This window comes from Oncorhynchus clarkii, chromosome 31 (assembly GCF_045791955.1).
Source record: "Oncorhynchus clarkii lewisi isolate Uvic-CL-2024 chromosome 31, UVic_Ocla_1.0, whole genome shotgun sequence".
NCBI lineage: Eukaryota > Metazoa > Chordata > Actinopteri > Salmoniformes > Salmonidae > Oncorhynchus > Oncorhynchus clarkii.
In genome coordinates, this window is record NC_092177.1 from 12,413,046 (window position 1) to 12,429,607 (window position 16,562).

The 16,562-nt window shown below is 44.6% G+C and overlaps 1 protein-coding gene across 1 annotated transcript; it reads left to right on the plus strand.

Annotated features, from left to right (window-relative positions):
• Positions 1-984: 984 nt before the first annotated feature.
• Positions 985-13,037, plus strand: LOC139391047 (stanniocalcin-2-like). Its single transcript, XM_071138530.1, has 4 exons — positions 985-1,295; positions 7,130-7,272; positions 12,132-12,343; positions 12,659-13,037. Exons 1-4 carry the CDS (start codon positions 1,157-1,159, stop codon positions 13,023-13,025), a joined length of 861 nt encoding a protein of 286 aa, XP_070994631.1. The 5' UTR covers positions 985-1,156; the 3' UTR covers positions 13,026-13,037.
• The last annotated feature ends 3,525 nt before the right edge of the window (positions 13,038-16,562 follow it).

The window sequence follows — 16,562 nt, forward strand, 5'->3', positions numbered from 1 at the left end:
GTTTGATGAGAATCCCATCATACCTCTCCAGTTCATGCATGTCTCCAGGACAACACCAACACCTGCAGTGACCAGGAGTCCACTGATTGACTGTATTTAAAAGGAGTGAATTGAGTGAAAGTGGGGCAAGAAGAGTATGCCCTGTACTGTATGCATGGACAATGACAATCTGTTCAGAATCCTTCAGCCTGACTCTTACTAAGCTACAGGATCTCTTGGAGAGGAAGCACAGACAGTGGGCACATGCATGAGTTAAAACCTGACTGATCCATTAGGAAATGTGCATCATATCGGCATAGTGGGAGTTAATACCTGACTGATCCATTAGGAAATGTGCATCATATCGGCATAGTGGATGGTGCAACTGCAATTAACAACAAATTCATAAATAGAAACATGTAATAAAGTAGCAAATATATTATAGCCAAAATAGAGTAAGGCTAGCAATGGGAACAATATAATACCACTCAATACACTGTTTCCTCATACGTTGTGGGAAAATATATTTGCCAATAATGTTTTACCTTATATCCACCAATATGTTATTCAAAGTATTACATAAATCGAACCACCTGTTAATATCATTATATGTTATTACATTGTAGGCTAATAGCTGTTGGCATGCCAACATGATTCTGACAAGTCTGTTTAAAAATGTTTTCTTTCCTCAGATGCAAGCAACAACAAGAGACAGGTTTCTTAGCCAAACACTAGTAAATAACCACCTACTCATACACGCTTTTTTAAAACTTTTTTTTTTTAACAAGAGGAGCTTTTATGGCAAGACGGGACTTTCACTGGACACTCCCATCTCAACCTTGGACGTGGATGTCTGCGTCTCTGATTGGTCGCTGAGCTTGGCTGACAACACCTGCTTGACTCCATCTAAATTGACGACCCGCCCGGGCTCTGGGAAATATAGGCAGCATCCCTGCTGTCCCAGCGCTCACTCTCTCTTTCTGTCTCACTCTCTGCGCTGCCCGCCTGAATACAGTCTACAGCCGTGAGTGCTACTGAGTTACAGACAGACAGACAGAGAGCAGACTGGCTGGTTGGACCGGCGCGTTTCCGATACAACACTGCATCATTGTCTCAGAGCAGAGGGAAGGCAGACTTTAGCACAGGTACATACTGGTCTTCACAGATAGAGGCAGAAATGTTGTTTAAATTTGCAATAGTGCTGCTGGTTTTGTCACTTTTGGAGCAAGTGGTGGGATTGGATAATATCGATGTTCATGACAACCCGTCAGAGAAACTGGCAAGCCAGAAAGGACGGATGTCTCTGCAGAACACAGGTAAGAAAGAGCACGCACGCACGCGCAGAGAGAGAGAGAGAGAGAATGCTGACTGATTTGGTATGGGAAGTGGGTCGATGTTGAAATGATGTTATCAGAATACAGATCAGTGGGATACATTTGCGCGAGCGGGACCGCATGCTTGTGTGCACGTGCCCTCAGCGCGGTGTATTTTGGAGCGAGGAACACGTTATTTCTCTCTCTCTCCCTCTGCATTCATCTGTTTCTTGACCGAAATACTGGCTTTATCATGGATGAGATTACCTTTTCAGATGATCCAGAAAGGGGATATATTGTAAATACAGGGTGACAGAAATGCAATATGTTAGTAAACTATTAATAGACAGGCACAAGGTAGGTCATGATAGATAACGTATATGTCAGGGCCTCTAGGTGTGTGTGTTTGTGCGTGTGCGCGTTTGAGTTGTTGTTTTTTTCCCGCGTATGCTCGTTACAATGTGCTTGGTTCAAAGTTAGCCAACATCCAGCCGATCCATTGGCAACCAGTATGCGTTTTGCATTTAAATGAAACAAACTTGGCAAAATTACTTAGCCTATGAGCAAGCTACCACAGTTGAGTGACTATCATGTGGCTACAATAGAGCCTAGGCTACACTGTAATGGAAAACTGTAATTTATAAGGTAATTTGAGGTATTCTAAACAGTAAAATAAAATACAACTCTGAAATGTTTAATTGCAGAATAATGCAAATGATGGTGCATTATGTGAAAAATTGCTGTATTTTTGAATGGTACTGTAATTTCACCCCATATAATACGGTGCTTTACTGTATCTCTGGAGCATCAAACACATTTGACCACTAGTGGGGGAATGGTATTGTTGTGTCTGGCTTATTAACATATTTTGAGGCGTGCCTTGTAACATGCTATATTTGTTGCACCTGTGAGTGAGAATGCTGTACCCAACTCCTATTGGGTTATAGTGGCAAATCAATTTAAAATGTATAGGGGCCATATTAGAGTGGCAGTACGTCTTAAATGAAATGGTTGAGCATTTCACCAAGTCCGTTTGGTCTGTTTTGCCCTGTAGTTGTTGCCAGTTTGAAAGCCTTTATTAAGGCTTCCAGAAGTGAAATTGATATAAAACACAAAATATTCATTAATATAATGTTTAGACATTTTATCAAGTGGCCAACCTGCTTGCACAAATCCCTTGTAATTACAGTAAATACTGTGAAATACAAACCCCTCCCCTCAATGAATTTCATTCATCCATTAATTAATTAATTTAGTCATTCATTCATTCGGATTAAAGTAGCATACTCTGAATGCTGATAGGCTGACAGTCGTGGTATATCAGACTATACCAAGGGTATTACAAAACATGTACTTTTACTGCTCTAATGACGTTGGTAACCAGTTTTTAATAGCAATAAGGCACTTCAGGGGTTTGTGGTATATGACCACTTTGTGTTGTGCCTAAGAACAGCCCTTAGCTGTGGTATATTGACCATATACCACATCCCATCGGGCCTTATTGCTTAAGTATAACGCAGTCAATAGTGTTACAGTAATGTAATATGAGATACAGCATTTTACTCGCCACCTAGCTGCCTGTAAAATACTGTGAAATTCACGGTAACCGCTTCAAGGGTCGCACACATCGCACCTAATCTGGATCTAGCGTTCAACTGCCGATCATTCAGCGCGCTGTGTTTTAGGGACACCCGCTACAAACGTCTGACTACCGAGATTTTTCACACGAGTCTACATGTAAAATCGGTTCGCAAATTACGTTCAAAGATGTTAAGTACTCTTGTCCAGCAAACGCTTTTGGTGTCTGAGCCCTTACAGTAGACTCCAGGCGTTAACTGTTGATTGTTAGGCTCCTACAAAGCATGCTGATAGGGAATGATGCAATCGCCTCATGCAGGGCTGATGTTCCGTATTCATAACAGGAATCCTAGTCCCTTAAGAAAGGCCTACGGTCTATGCAAAATAACCAATGTTATGAAAGAAATACTTATATCTCTTATTCAATATAAAAATCACGAGAATGGAAGGGTTTCTAATCCTTGTAGTTGCAGGGACAGCCCTGATGCAGCTCTGCACAGTAGAGTCCCTCAGTCAGTCAGAGAGTCCCACACCACTGTGTAATTCAATGCACGTTGCGGCCAGCTCGGACGAGCCAGGCACATTCCCGTGTAAACGCCAACACAAGCACTCGCTGCCGAGAGAGCAGCTCATTTTCCTGCAGCGCACCAAAGTTAAACCCAGTGACTACATACCCCTTTTTTCTCTCTCTCTCTCTCTCTCTCTCTCTCTCTCACTCACTCACACACACCACACGCGCACGCGCGCACGCACGCGCACACACCTCCCCCCAACAGAGCAGTCCTTGTTGACAAGCATCATTTCTCAAGTAAATTTGTTGCTTTAATTCTTTATTTACTCTGACCGGAGGGCTCCTGAGATTAATCTGCCTAGGCTATCAAATATGACACTTCCAGTGATTTGCTCTAGGTATATTAATGCATATCTCCAACTAAGACACATGTATGTCCAAGACTCATATATCCTATGATGTCTAAAACATACTAACCCTTTCAAGATTGGCCTATATGGAATACCATAGCAGTATAGTAATTGGTTCTATCCCATGTGTACCGAATGCCTCAGTGGCAGTGACTGGAGGAGAGGAGAGGGAGATGACTGGAGGAGAGGAGAGGGAGATGACTGGAGGAGAGGAGAGGGAGATGACTGGAGGAGAGGGGGATGACTGGAGAAGAGGAGAGGGAGATGACTGGAGGAGAGGGAGATGACTGGAGGAGAGGAGAGGGGGATGACTGGAGGAGAGGGAGATGACTGGAGGAGAGGAGAGGGAGATGGCTGGAGGAGAGGAGAGGGAGATGACTGGAGGAGAGGAGAGGGAGATGACTGGAGGAGAGGAGAGGGAGATGACTGGAGGAGAGGGGGGTGACTGGAGAAGAGGAGAGGGAGATGACTGGAGGAGAGGAGAGGGGATGACTGGAGGAGAGGGAGATGACTGGAGGAGAGGAGAGGGAGATGACTGGAGGAGAGGAGAGGGAGATGACTGGAGGAGAGGAGAGGGAGATGACTGGAGGAGAGGAGAGGGAGATGAGTGGAGGAGAGGAGAGGGAGATGACTGGAGGAGAGGAGAGGGAGATGTGTGGAGGAGAGGAGAGGGAGATGATGGGGACTCACTCTCTCTGTGGGTCTTCATGACTGGAGGAGAGGAGAGGGAGATGATGGGGACTCACTCTCTCTGTGGGTCTTCTGATTACAGAAGTTTGTGTGCCATGTGTAGCCTAACACCGTGTGCCATGTGTAGCCTAACACCGTGTACCATGTGTAGCCTAACACTGTGTACCATGTGTAGCCTAACACCGCGTGCCATGTGTAGCCTAACACCATGTACCATGTACACTATACATTATTTAACTAGGCAAGTCAGTTAAGAACAAATTCTTGTTTACAATGACGGCTTACCCCTGCCAAACCCTAACCCGGACGACACTGGTCCAATTGTGCACCGCCCTATGGGACTCCCAATCACAGCCTGGAATCGAACCAGGGTCTGTAGTGACGCCTCTAGCACTGAGATGCAGTGCCTTAGACCGCTGCGCCTTAGACTGGAGCCAAAGGGAAGGCCTCTCTAAATAACCCACCATTTGGGGTTAACAGGCAGACGTTTCCCACTCTCCTGGTCATTTCATTTCGGTCCACTATCATTTGTTTTATTCCTGTCCTCCTTGGCTGCCACTGGCCAGGCGTTGTATAAGATTGTATAACATCTACATTTTAGTCATTTAGCAGATGCTCTTATCCAGAGCCACTTACTGGAGTGAGTACATACATTTGTCATGCTGATCCCCCGTGGGAATTGAGCCCACAGCCCTGGCGTGGCAAGCGTCATGCTCTACCAACTGAGTTACATGGACAGCGAGAGGCCCAAGGGTGATGCCAACTGCCAACCTACTACAGCCCTGGCGTTGCAAGTGTCATGCTCTACCAACTGAGTTACATGGACAGCGAGAGGCCCAAGGGTGATGCCAACTGCCAACCTACTACAGCCCTGGACTGCACTGTTACACATCTTCTCCGCTGTATATTTGGATACTCCGGTTTCAATGTAAACATCAACCACTGGTCTTACTAGAGTCATGTCACATTGGGCTGCATTATGAAACATTGTATGTGTCCCACTCTATCTTCTATAGTGCAGTATAGGGACAGGAACACTGTCTAGTCCAGGTCAGTCACCTGTTCAGTCACCAGTTCAATCACCTGTCTACTTCAGTCCAATCACCTGTCTACTTCAGTCCAATCACCAGTCTAGTCCAGTCACCTGTCTACTTCAGTCCAGTCACCAGTCTACTTCAGTCCAATCACCTGTCTACTTCAGTCCAGTCACCTGTCTACTTCAGTCCAGTCACCTGTCTACTTCAGTCCAATCACCTGTCTACTTCAGTCCAATCACCTGTCTACTTCAGTCCAATCACCTGTCTACTTCAGTCCAATCACCTGTCCACTCCAGTCCAGTCACCAGTCTAGTCCAGTCACCTGTCTACTTCAGTCCAATCACCTGTCCACTCCAGTCCAGTCACCAGTCTAGCCCAGTCACCTGTCTACTTCAGTCCAATCACCTGTCCGCTCCAGTCCAGTCACCAGTCTAGTCCATCTCTCCACAGCAGCCCGGCCAGTTAGTCACTTAGAAAGATCCTGTGAAAAGTTGAAGGGTGTCAAATATGTGTACCTGGCAGCACAGACAGGAAATACTAATTATATATAAACTAATACACAGTCACTCATCTACATGCTTGTTTAATACCAGGAAAACTGACACCGGTTGACTAAAGGCACAATGACTTCTGCGTTGGTATGTTCTCCTGTAATACCCAACGCTGTATCGGTATCTGCAGTGCAGCATCCCCTCCTATCCTCACGCCAGGCAATGCAGATGTATTTTGACGCAGAATGACACAGTAATAATCTCTCTGTCACCCTGCATTCATTTGCACACCCCTCTGGTCTGTCTCTCTGTGGAGAGAAGAGGAGAGATGTTGTTTTCTTATCTCTGACGCTGAAGCCTGGAGGCTGGTTTAGTATGTATCTACTACACTGACAGTAGAAAGAGGGAGCATCCCAAATGACACCCTGTTTCCTATATGGTGCACTACTTTGGACCAGGGTCCACATAGGAGCCAGTCTCTCTGCCATGGGAATTCAAATCTCAGCCTGGATGTCCAGACCTAAGTACTGTTCCTTCTTTTCCTCTCCCTAACTGAATGATTAATGTTACTGATTGGCCAGAGAGTCACCTGGTGGGAAATGATGAAAACATGAAATACATATTTTGTTTGTTACGCATGGACAAAGGAGGGGGGGGTCTGTATTTGAGAAAAGGGGCCTAGAACTCTTACTCTACTAACAGAACCATAGGTTAGAAAGTTACAAAGAAGATTACAAGGAAATAACAGCTATGAGACAACAAGGAAATAACAGCTCTGAGACAACAAGAAAACAACAGCTCTGAGACAACAAGGAAATAACAGCTCTGAGACAACAAGGAAATAACAGCTCTGAGACAACAAGGAAATAACAGCTCTGAGACAACAAGGAAATAACAGCTCTGAGACAACAAGGAAATAACAGCTCTGAGACAACAAGGAAATAACAGCTCTGAGACAACAAGGAAATAACAGTGTAGGGATAAAAAGGAAATACCAGCTCTGAGACCATGCTTAAGACCATGGCCTGTATCATTACATGTAATGGGGATAGAGGTTGATGCTTGATAGTAGACTGTAAGTGTCAGTGACAACTCTCTCTCCATATCTCTCTCGCTCCAGCTGAGATCCAGCACTGTCTGGTGAGTGCAGGAGATGTGGGCTGCGGTGTGTTTGAGTGTTTTGAGAACAACTCCTGTGAGATCAGAGGCCTGCAGGAGATCTGTCTGACCTTCCTACACAACGCCGGAAAGTTTGATTCCCAGGTAAGGCACTCTGCGTGTGTGTGTGTGTGTGTGTTTGTTTAAGTCTACATGTGTGTGTGTGTACATGCGTGTATGTTAGTGCACACATGGATTTATTGAGTGTGTTTGCCAACATGTGCGTTCGTATGTGTTTGTGTGCCCCAATTCTCTTCCCTCTCCCACGGAGGTCAGGTCTCTGTGTGTCAGGGCAGAGGGCTCCAGGGCCAGGGGTAGCCAGCTGGCACCATGCCGAGCCAGATCCCCTGTCAGACGGGTAGAACAGCCTCTGTCCCGGCCTCTCACTGGGCCATCAGAAGGAGTTCTAACCATCCTACAACTAGAACATCTACAGTGCATTCAGAAAGTATTCAAACCCCTTCACTTTTACCACATTTTCTTACGTTACAGCTTTATTCTAAAATAGATTAAATAAATAAAACATCCTCATCAATCTACACACCATACCCTATAGTGACAAAGTCAAAACAGGTTTTTATGTATCAAATGTATAAAAACTCTTATTTACATAAGTATTCAGACCCTTTGCTATGCTATTCGAAATTGAGCTCAGGTGCATCCTGTTTCCATTGATCATCCTTGAGATGTTTCAACAACTTGATTGGAGAACACCTGTGGTAAGGTCGCAGTTGTAAATGAGAACTCGTTCTCAACTAGCCTACCTGGTTAAATAAAGGTGAAAAAAAATGCAATTGATTGGACATGGTTTGGAAAGGCACACTCCTTTCTATATAAGTCCCCACAGTTGACAATGCATGTCAGAGCAAAAACCAAGCCATGAGGTTGAAGGAATTGTCCATAGTGCTGAGAGACAGGATTGAGTTGAGGCACAGATCTGGGGAAGGGTACAAAAAAATATATGCAGCATTGAAGGTCCCCAAGCACAGAGTGGTCTCCATCATTCTTAAACGGAGGAAGTTTGGAACCACCAAGACTCTTCCTAGAGCTGCTAGCCCAGCCAAACTGAACAATTGGGGGAGAAGGGCCTTGGTCAGGGTGCCGACCATGAACCCAATGGTCACTCTGACAGAGCTCCAGAACTCCTCTGTGGAGATGAGAGAACCTTCCAGAAGGACAACCATATCTACAGCACTCTACCAATCAGGCCTCAGACTGGGGCGAAGGTTCACCTTCCAACAGGACAACAACCCTAAGCACACATCCCAAGAGTCTGCAAAGCTGTCATCAAGGCAAAGGGTGGCTACTTTGAAGAATATCAAATATATTTTGATTTGTTTAACACTTTTTTGGTTATTATGTGATTCCATATGTGTTATTTCAACATTTTGATGTCTTCACGATTATTCTACAATGTAGAAAATAGTAAAAAATAAAGAAAAACCCTTGAATGAGTAGATGTGTCCAAACTTTGACTGGTACTGTATGTAAATGTGATATTTCAGTTTTTTATTTTTAATACATTTGCAAAAATATTTAAAAAAAACGTTTTTTTTTTGTCATTATAAGGTATTGTGTGTATATTGATGAGGATTTTTTTTTTAATCAATTTTAGAATAGGTCTGTAACGTAACAAAATGTGGAAAAAGTCAAGGGGTCTGAATACTTTTCGAATGCACTGTATGTTCAGGGGTTAGCAGGTTTTTATTGGTACAGCACAATCAACCAATCCAATAATCCCCAGCTTCCAATTGGTCAATTCAACCACTCTCCTCTCCCTTGCATCTATTCCCAAGGTCGTTGCTGTAAAATACATGTTAAGTACAATCATTAATGGTTGAGTGTTCTATATTTCTGTTAGGGTCAGGTTTGAGTGTTCTATAGTTCTGTTAGGGTTGAGTGTTCTATATGTCTGAAAGGGTTAGGGTGGGGTGTTCTATATATCTGTTGGGGTTAGGTTTGAGTGTTCTATAGTTCTGTTAGGGTTGAGTGTTCTATAGTTCTGTTAGGGTTAGCGTTGAGTGTTCTATAGTTCTGTAAGATTGAGTGTTCTATATGTCTATTAGGGTTAGGGTTGAGTGTTCTATATGTCTGTAAGGGTTAGGGTTGAGTGCTCTATATATCTGTTAGGTTTAGGGTTGAGTGTTCTATAGTTCTGTTAGGGTTAGGGTTGAGTGTTCTATATTTCTGTTAGAGTTAGGGTTGAGTGTTCTATATGTCTGTAAGGGTTAGGGTGGAGTGTTCTATATATCTGTTGGGGTTAGGATTGAGTGTTCTATAGTTCTGTTAGGGTTGAGTGTTCTATAGTTCTGTTAGGGTTAGCGTTGAGTGTTCTATAGTTCTGTTAGGGTTAGGTTTGAGTGTTCTATATGTCTATTAGGGTTAGGGTTGAGTGTTCTATATGTCTGTAAGGGTTAGGGTTGAGTGTTCTATATATCTGTTAGGTTTAGGGTTGAGTGTTCTATAGTTCTGTTAGGGTTAGGATTGAGTGTTCTATAGTTCTGTTAGGGTTAGGGTTGAGTGTTCTATATTTCTGTTAGGGTTAGGGTTGAGTGTTCTATATGTCTGTAAGGGTTAGGGTGGAGTGTTCTATAGTTCTGTTATGGTTAGGTTTGAGTGTTCTATATGTATGCTAGGGTTAGGTTTGAGTGTTGTATAGTTCTGTAAAGGTTAGGTGTTCTATATGTCTGTTAGTGTTAGGGTTGAGGTTTCTATATGTCTGTAAGGGTTAGGGTGGAGTGTTCTATATATCTGTTGGGGTTAGAATTGAGTGTTCTATAGTTCTGTTAGGGTTGAGTGTTCTATAGTTCTGTTAGGGTTAGCGTTGAGTGTTCTATAGTTCTGTTAGGGTTAGGATTGAGTGTTCTATATGTCTGTAAGGGTTAGGGTTGAGTGTTCTATATATCTGTTAGGTTTAGGGTTGAGTGTTCTATAGTTCTGTTAGGGTTAGGATTGAGTGTTCTATAGTTCTGTTAGGGTTAGGGTTGAATGTTCTATATTTCTGTTAGGGTTAGGGTTGAGTGTTCTATATGTCTGTAAGGGTTAGGGTGGAGTGTTCTATATGTCTGTAAGGGTTAGGGTGGAGTGTTCTATAGTTCTGTTATAGTTAGGTTTGAGTGTTCTATATGTATGCTAGGGTTAGGTTTGAGTGTTGTATAGTTCTGTAAAGGTTAGGTGTTCTATATGTCTGTTAGTGTTAGGGTTGAGGTTTCTATATGTCTGTAAGGGTTAGGGTGGAGTGTTCTATATATCTGTTGGGGTTAGAATTGAGTGTTCTATAGTTCTGTTAGGGTTGAGTGTTCTATAGTTCTGTTAGGGTTAGCGTTGAGTGTTCTATAGTTCTGTTAGGGTTAGGATTGAGTGTTCCATATGTCTGTAAGGGTTAGGGTTGAGTGTTCTATATATCTGTTAGGTTTAGGGTTGAGTGTTCTATAGTTCTGTTAGGGTTAGGGTTGAATGTTCTATATTTCTGTTAGGGTTAGGGTTGAGTGTTCTATATGTCTGTAAGGGTTAGGGTGGAGTGTTCTATATGTCTGTTATGGTTAGGGTTGAGTGTTCTATAGTTCTGTTATGGTTAGGTTTGAGTGTTCTATATGTATGCTAGGGTTAGGTTTGAGTGTTGTATAGTTCTGTAAAGGTTAGGTGTTCTATATGTCTGTTAGTGTTAGGGTTGAGTGTTCTATATGTCTGTTAGTGTTAGGGTTGAGTGTTCTATATGTCTGTAAGGGTTAGGGTTGAGTGTTCTATAGTTCTGTTAGGGTTAGGTTTGAGTGTTCTATAGTTCTGTTAGGGTTAGCATTGAGTGTTCTATAGTTCTGTTAGGGTTAGCGTTGAGTGTTCTATAGTTCTGTTAGGGTTAGGTTTGAGTGTTCTATAGTTCTGTTAGGGTTGAATGTTCTATAGTTCTGTTAGGGTTAGCGTTGAGTGTTCTATAGTTCTGTTAGGGTCAGGTTTGAGTGTTCTATAGTTCTGTTAGGGTTGAGTGTTCTTTATGTCTGTAAGGGTTAGGGTGGAGTGTTCTATATATCTGTTGGGGTTAGGATTGAGTGTTCTATAGTTCTGTTAGGGTTGAGTGTTCTATAGTTCTGTTAGGGTTAGCATTGAGTGTTCTATAGTTCTGTTAGGGTTAGGATTGAGTGTTCTATATGTCTATTAGGGTTAGGGTTGAGTGTTCTATATGTCTGTAAGGGTTAGGGTTGAGTGTTCTATATATCTGTTAGGTTTAGGGTTGAGTGTTCTATAGTTCTGTTAGGGTTAGGATTGAGTGTTCTATAGTTCTGTTAGGGTTAGGGTTGAGTGTTCTATATTTCTGTTAGGGTTAGGGTTGAGTGTTCTATATGTCTGTTATGGTTAGGGTTGAGTGTTCTATAGTTCTGTTATGGTTAGTTTGAGTGTTCTATATGTATGCTAGGGTTAGGTTTGAGTGTTGTATAGTTCTGTAAAGGTTAGGTGTTCTATATGTCTGTTAGTGTTAGGGTTGAGTGTTCTATATGTCTGTTAGTGTTAGGGTTGAGTGTTCTATAGTTCTGTTAGGGTTAGGTTTGAGTGTTCTATAGTTCTGTTAGGGTTAGCATTGAGTGTTCTATAGTTCTGTTAGGGTTAGCGTTGAGTGTTCTATAGTTCTGTTAGGGTTAGGTTTGAGTGTTCTATAGTTCTGTAAAGGTTAGGTGTTCTATATGTCTGTTAGTGTTAGGGTTGAGTGTTCTATATGTCTGTTAGGGTTAGCATTGAGTGTTCTATAGTTCTGTTAGGGTTAGGATTGAGTGTTGTATAGTTCTGTTAGGGTTGAGTGTTCTATATGTCTGTTAGGGTTAGGGTTAAGTGTTCTATAGTTCTGTTAGGGTTAGGATTTAGTGTTCTACATGTCTGTGTGTTTAGGGTAAGGGTTAGGGTTGAGTGTTCTATATCTACTGTGTGTGTTTAGGGTCAGGGTTGAGTGTTCTATATCTACTGTGTGTGTTTAGGGTAAGTCGTTCATCAAGGATGCTCTGAAGTGCATGGCCTACGGCTTGAGACACAAGTTCAGCTGCATCAGCAGGAAGTGCCTGGCCATTAAAGAGATGGTGTTCCAGCTGCAGAGAGAGTGTTACCTCAGACACAACCTGTGTTCTGCAGCCAAGCAGAACGTTGCTGTCATGGTGGAGATGATCCACTTCCAGGACCTCTTCCCTAAAGGGTGAGGATGTAGGCATTCATCAGTGTGTTTTTTTCTCTCCCTCTCTCCGTATCATCCCTTCTTCTCTTCCCTAAAGGGTGAGAAGTACTATGTCTCTCTTTCTCTCTGACCCTTTGTCTGTCTCTTCCTCCCTCTCCATCACTCTCTCTGCCTTTCTCTACGTCTTTCTACTCTTCTCTCTGCCTCTTCCCATTTTGACTTACCTAGAAGGTAAACCACCCATACCAAGCTGTGGATGTGCAGCCCTATATTCATATAATAGTATAATAATCCCATGATCTCTCTCTCTCTCTCTCTGTCTCTCTCCTACTGCAGGCCGTATGTGGAGCTGGTCAACATCCTACTGAGCTGTGGGGAGGAGGTGAAGGAGGCCTTAACCAGGAGCGTCCGGCTGCAGTGTGAGCAGAACTGGGGGGCTCTCTGTGACAGCCTGAGTGTCTGCTCTTCCCTCACCCCCCCTCCTGGTCAGGCCCCCGCCTCCCCCGACCACCGCCGCCACAGGTCCCCCCACTCCGAGCCAGACCACCCCAGACCCCCCCGACAGGGGGACAAGGACAAGCCCAGTAAAGGCGGCTTCAACGCCCACCCCCGCAGCCGCAGCCAGGGTCCCCGTCGACAGAGCCCCGAGGCTGGGGTGGCGGCGGAGCAGGAAGGCTCTGAGGCCACAGACATCCGGAGGTGAAGAGACATTGAACCCTAACTATCCAGAGCCCTCCCTGACCGTGTCACCATCATAGCCCCCCCCCCACACACACACACACACATACACACATACACACACACAGACATACACATAGACAGATACTGTTGTACATGCAAGAACACACACATCTACACACATACACAGACTCACTCTCCCTTTCTCTCGCTCTCTCCGTCCTCTATCCCTCTCTCCGTCCTCTCTCCCTCTCTCCGTCCTCTCTCCCTCTCTCCGTCCTCTCTCCCTCTCTCCGTCCTCTATCCCTCTCTCCGTCCTCGCTCCCTCTCTCCGTCCTCTATCCCTCTCTCCGTCCTCTATCCCTCTCTCCGTCCTCTATCCCTCTCTCCGTCCTCTTTACCTCTCTCCGTCCTCTTTACCTCTCTCCGTCCTCTATCCCTCTCTCCGTCCTCTCTCCCTCTCTCCGTCCTTTATCCCTCTCTCCGTCCTCTATCCCTCTCTCCGTCCTCTCTCCCTCTCTCCGTCCTCTCTCCCTCTCTCCGTCCTCTCTCCCTCTCTCCATCCTCTATCCCTCTCTCCGTCCTCTATCCCTCTCTCCGTCCTCTATCCCTCTCTCCGTCCTCTATCCCTCTCTCCATCCTCTATCCCTCTCTCCGTCCTCTATCCCTCTCTCCGTCCTCTATCCCTCTCTCCGTCCTCTCTCCCTCTCTCCATCCTCTATCCCTCTCTCCATCCTCTATCCCTCTCTCCGTCCTCTATCCCTCTCTCCGTCCTCTATCCCTCTCTCCGTCCTCTATCCCTCTCTCCGTCCTCTATCCCTCTCTCCGTCCTCTATCCCTCTCTCCGTCCTCTATCCCTCTCTCCCCCTCTCCTCTCCAGTCATTCCAGAAGTCCCAAATGGTACATCTGCAGGGTAACTTGGTGTAGCTCGTTCAGTTACTCCAGATTGTAGTCCACGATGTTGTTTCTGTTTAGTATTATGATCCTGATTTTATTTGAAGTGTTAGGACTTCTTGGGCTCTAATATAGCGTTTCTCAAATCATACTCACTGTAACTTCTGATTATATTTGTATTATTTATTTTATTCTTTATGCAATGTTTAAATATCCACATGTACATAGAAATATACATATCTATATTTATACAGTATGAACATGTATAAATATAGTCACCATATAAGATTATAGTACATGGTGTGTTCTGTTGTATACCACACCAGACTTCATCACCACCCATCTGTAGATATGCAACATTCAGCATTGTTGTTTCAAAGTGGGAATGTGTTGTTAGTATTATAATACTAGATACTTGATGATTAAATACAAACTGTACAGGTTTTGAAGCCCAGTTCTGGCACATATGGCTTGTAGTGCGTGAGGTTGGGTTACCATGGCAAAGTAAACAAACTGGTACATTTTCCGATGGCCAGCTTCCATCGTTAGGATTCCTACTATTAGGGCACCCAGGACACAGTGTCTGTCTGTAGCAGCATATGCATACTGTGTCTCAAATAGCACCCTATTCCCTACAGAGTGCACTGCTTTTGACCAGGGCCAATTGGGCCAATTGGGCCAATTGGGTTGCAGACATAGCGTAGGTTTAGTTCTCTCAGAAAACCCTCCTCTGATCTCAGCTAATGTGCTAATGCATCCAGGTGCCTCAACATGCTGGTTCCATCTGTAGTGACTCCTCTCTGTGATGCTGAGGTTTACTAGAGTTCACTCGACTGGGGTGACAATGTCGTACAGTAAGTAGCACTAGAACAATTCAAAGGTGATTTTCAATTGATTCGGTTTAAAGATGAATTATTGAAACTTCTATTCTTCTACAAACATTTCTGTTGTTGTGGGAACAGACTCACAGACATTCAAACAGACAGTCCTACAGACATGCTACAGACAGTCCTACAGACACGCTACAGACACGCTACAGACAGTCCTATAGGAACGCAGTAGACGGTCCTACAGACACGCTACAGACAGTCCCACAGACACGCTACAGACAGTCCCACAGACACGCTACAGACACGCTACAGACAGTCCCACAGACATGCTGCAGACAGTCCTACAGACAGTGCTACAGACATGCTACAGACATGCTACAGGCAGTCCCACAGACATGCTGCAGACAGTCCTACAGACATGCTACAGGCAGTCCTACAGACACTCTACAGACAGTCCTACAGACAGGCTACAGACAGTGCTACAGACAGTCCTACAGACACACTACAGACATGCTACAGACATGCTACAGACATGCTACAGACACGCTACAGGCAGTCCTACAGACATGCTACAGACATGCTACAGACAGTGCTACAGACATGCTACAGGCAGTCCTACAGACAGTCCTACAGACAGGCTACAGACATGCTACAGGCAGTCCTACAGACACACTACAGGCAGTCCTACAGACAGTCCTACAGACATGCTACAGGCAGTCCTACAGACAGTGCTACAGACAGTCCTACAGACACGCTACAGACAGTGCTACAGACACGCTACAGACAGTCCTACAGACAGTGCTACAGACATGCTACAGACAGTGTTACAGATAGTCCTACAGACACGCTACAGACAGTGCTACAGACAGTCCTACAGGCAGTCCTACAGACACGCTACAGACATGCTACAGACAGTGCTACAGACACGCTACAGACAGTCCTACAGACAGTAGCACCCCAGTAACTGCATCTCAGCAAGCATCACTAGTGTGATTGATTGATTGATTAGTATGATTGATTAGTATGATTGATTGATTGATTGACATGTGTGGTTCTGATGATACCACTGATTGCTGTACAGCTGAAGCCATCTCCAGACTCACCACTCTAACTGAAGACAGTCTGTACACTAACGTGACACCACAAGACTATGAAAGCCCACTGAGCTAAACGCTTAGGCATTACCCCAGGGAGATAACACAAATATTGTGCTTTCTGCCATCAAAGCGTTGTATGCAATCAAGTAACCGGAAGCAGCCAATCAACAGTGTCTTCCTGTATAATCACCAGGTCAGACCAGGGGAGGTAGAGGAGGAGGAGGTGGTAGAGGAGGTGGTATGAACGCGTTCTGTTCTTGCCCCCTCTCTCTCTTCCTTTCCAGAGTCCTATGCTAAAATGCTAAAATGGCACCCTATTCCCTACATAGTGCACTACTATGGTCCCTGGTCAATAGTAGTGCTATGAGCACTGGTCAAAAGTAGTGCACCATATAGGGAATAGGGTGCCATTGGGTCCACACTTTGGGGCTCAGTCCGCTGTTATTCTAAATTGTATATTTACCAAGGCCACCAGAGAATTCCTCTGAGCTACAGCCAAGAGCTGGCCGGCCGCACGGGGAGAGAGAGAGATGAAGGGGGAAAGGAGGATGAGAACTACACTCAACGGTTCCTGAGGAGACACAATTTCTAGATTTCTCTCCTCCACGTCCTCCCTGTTCCTTCTTCCACCTCTTCTTGTAGTTCTGAGGTGTCTGTTGGCCAGTCATGCTATCCTGACCCCCTATTCCTATTCAGATGATGTGACAACCTATTGCAGTTTATTGACTTATCTTTGGGCA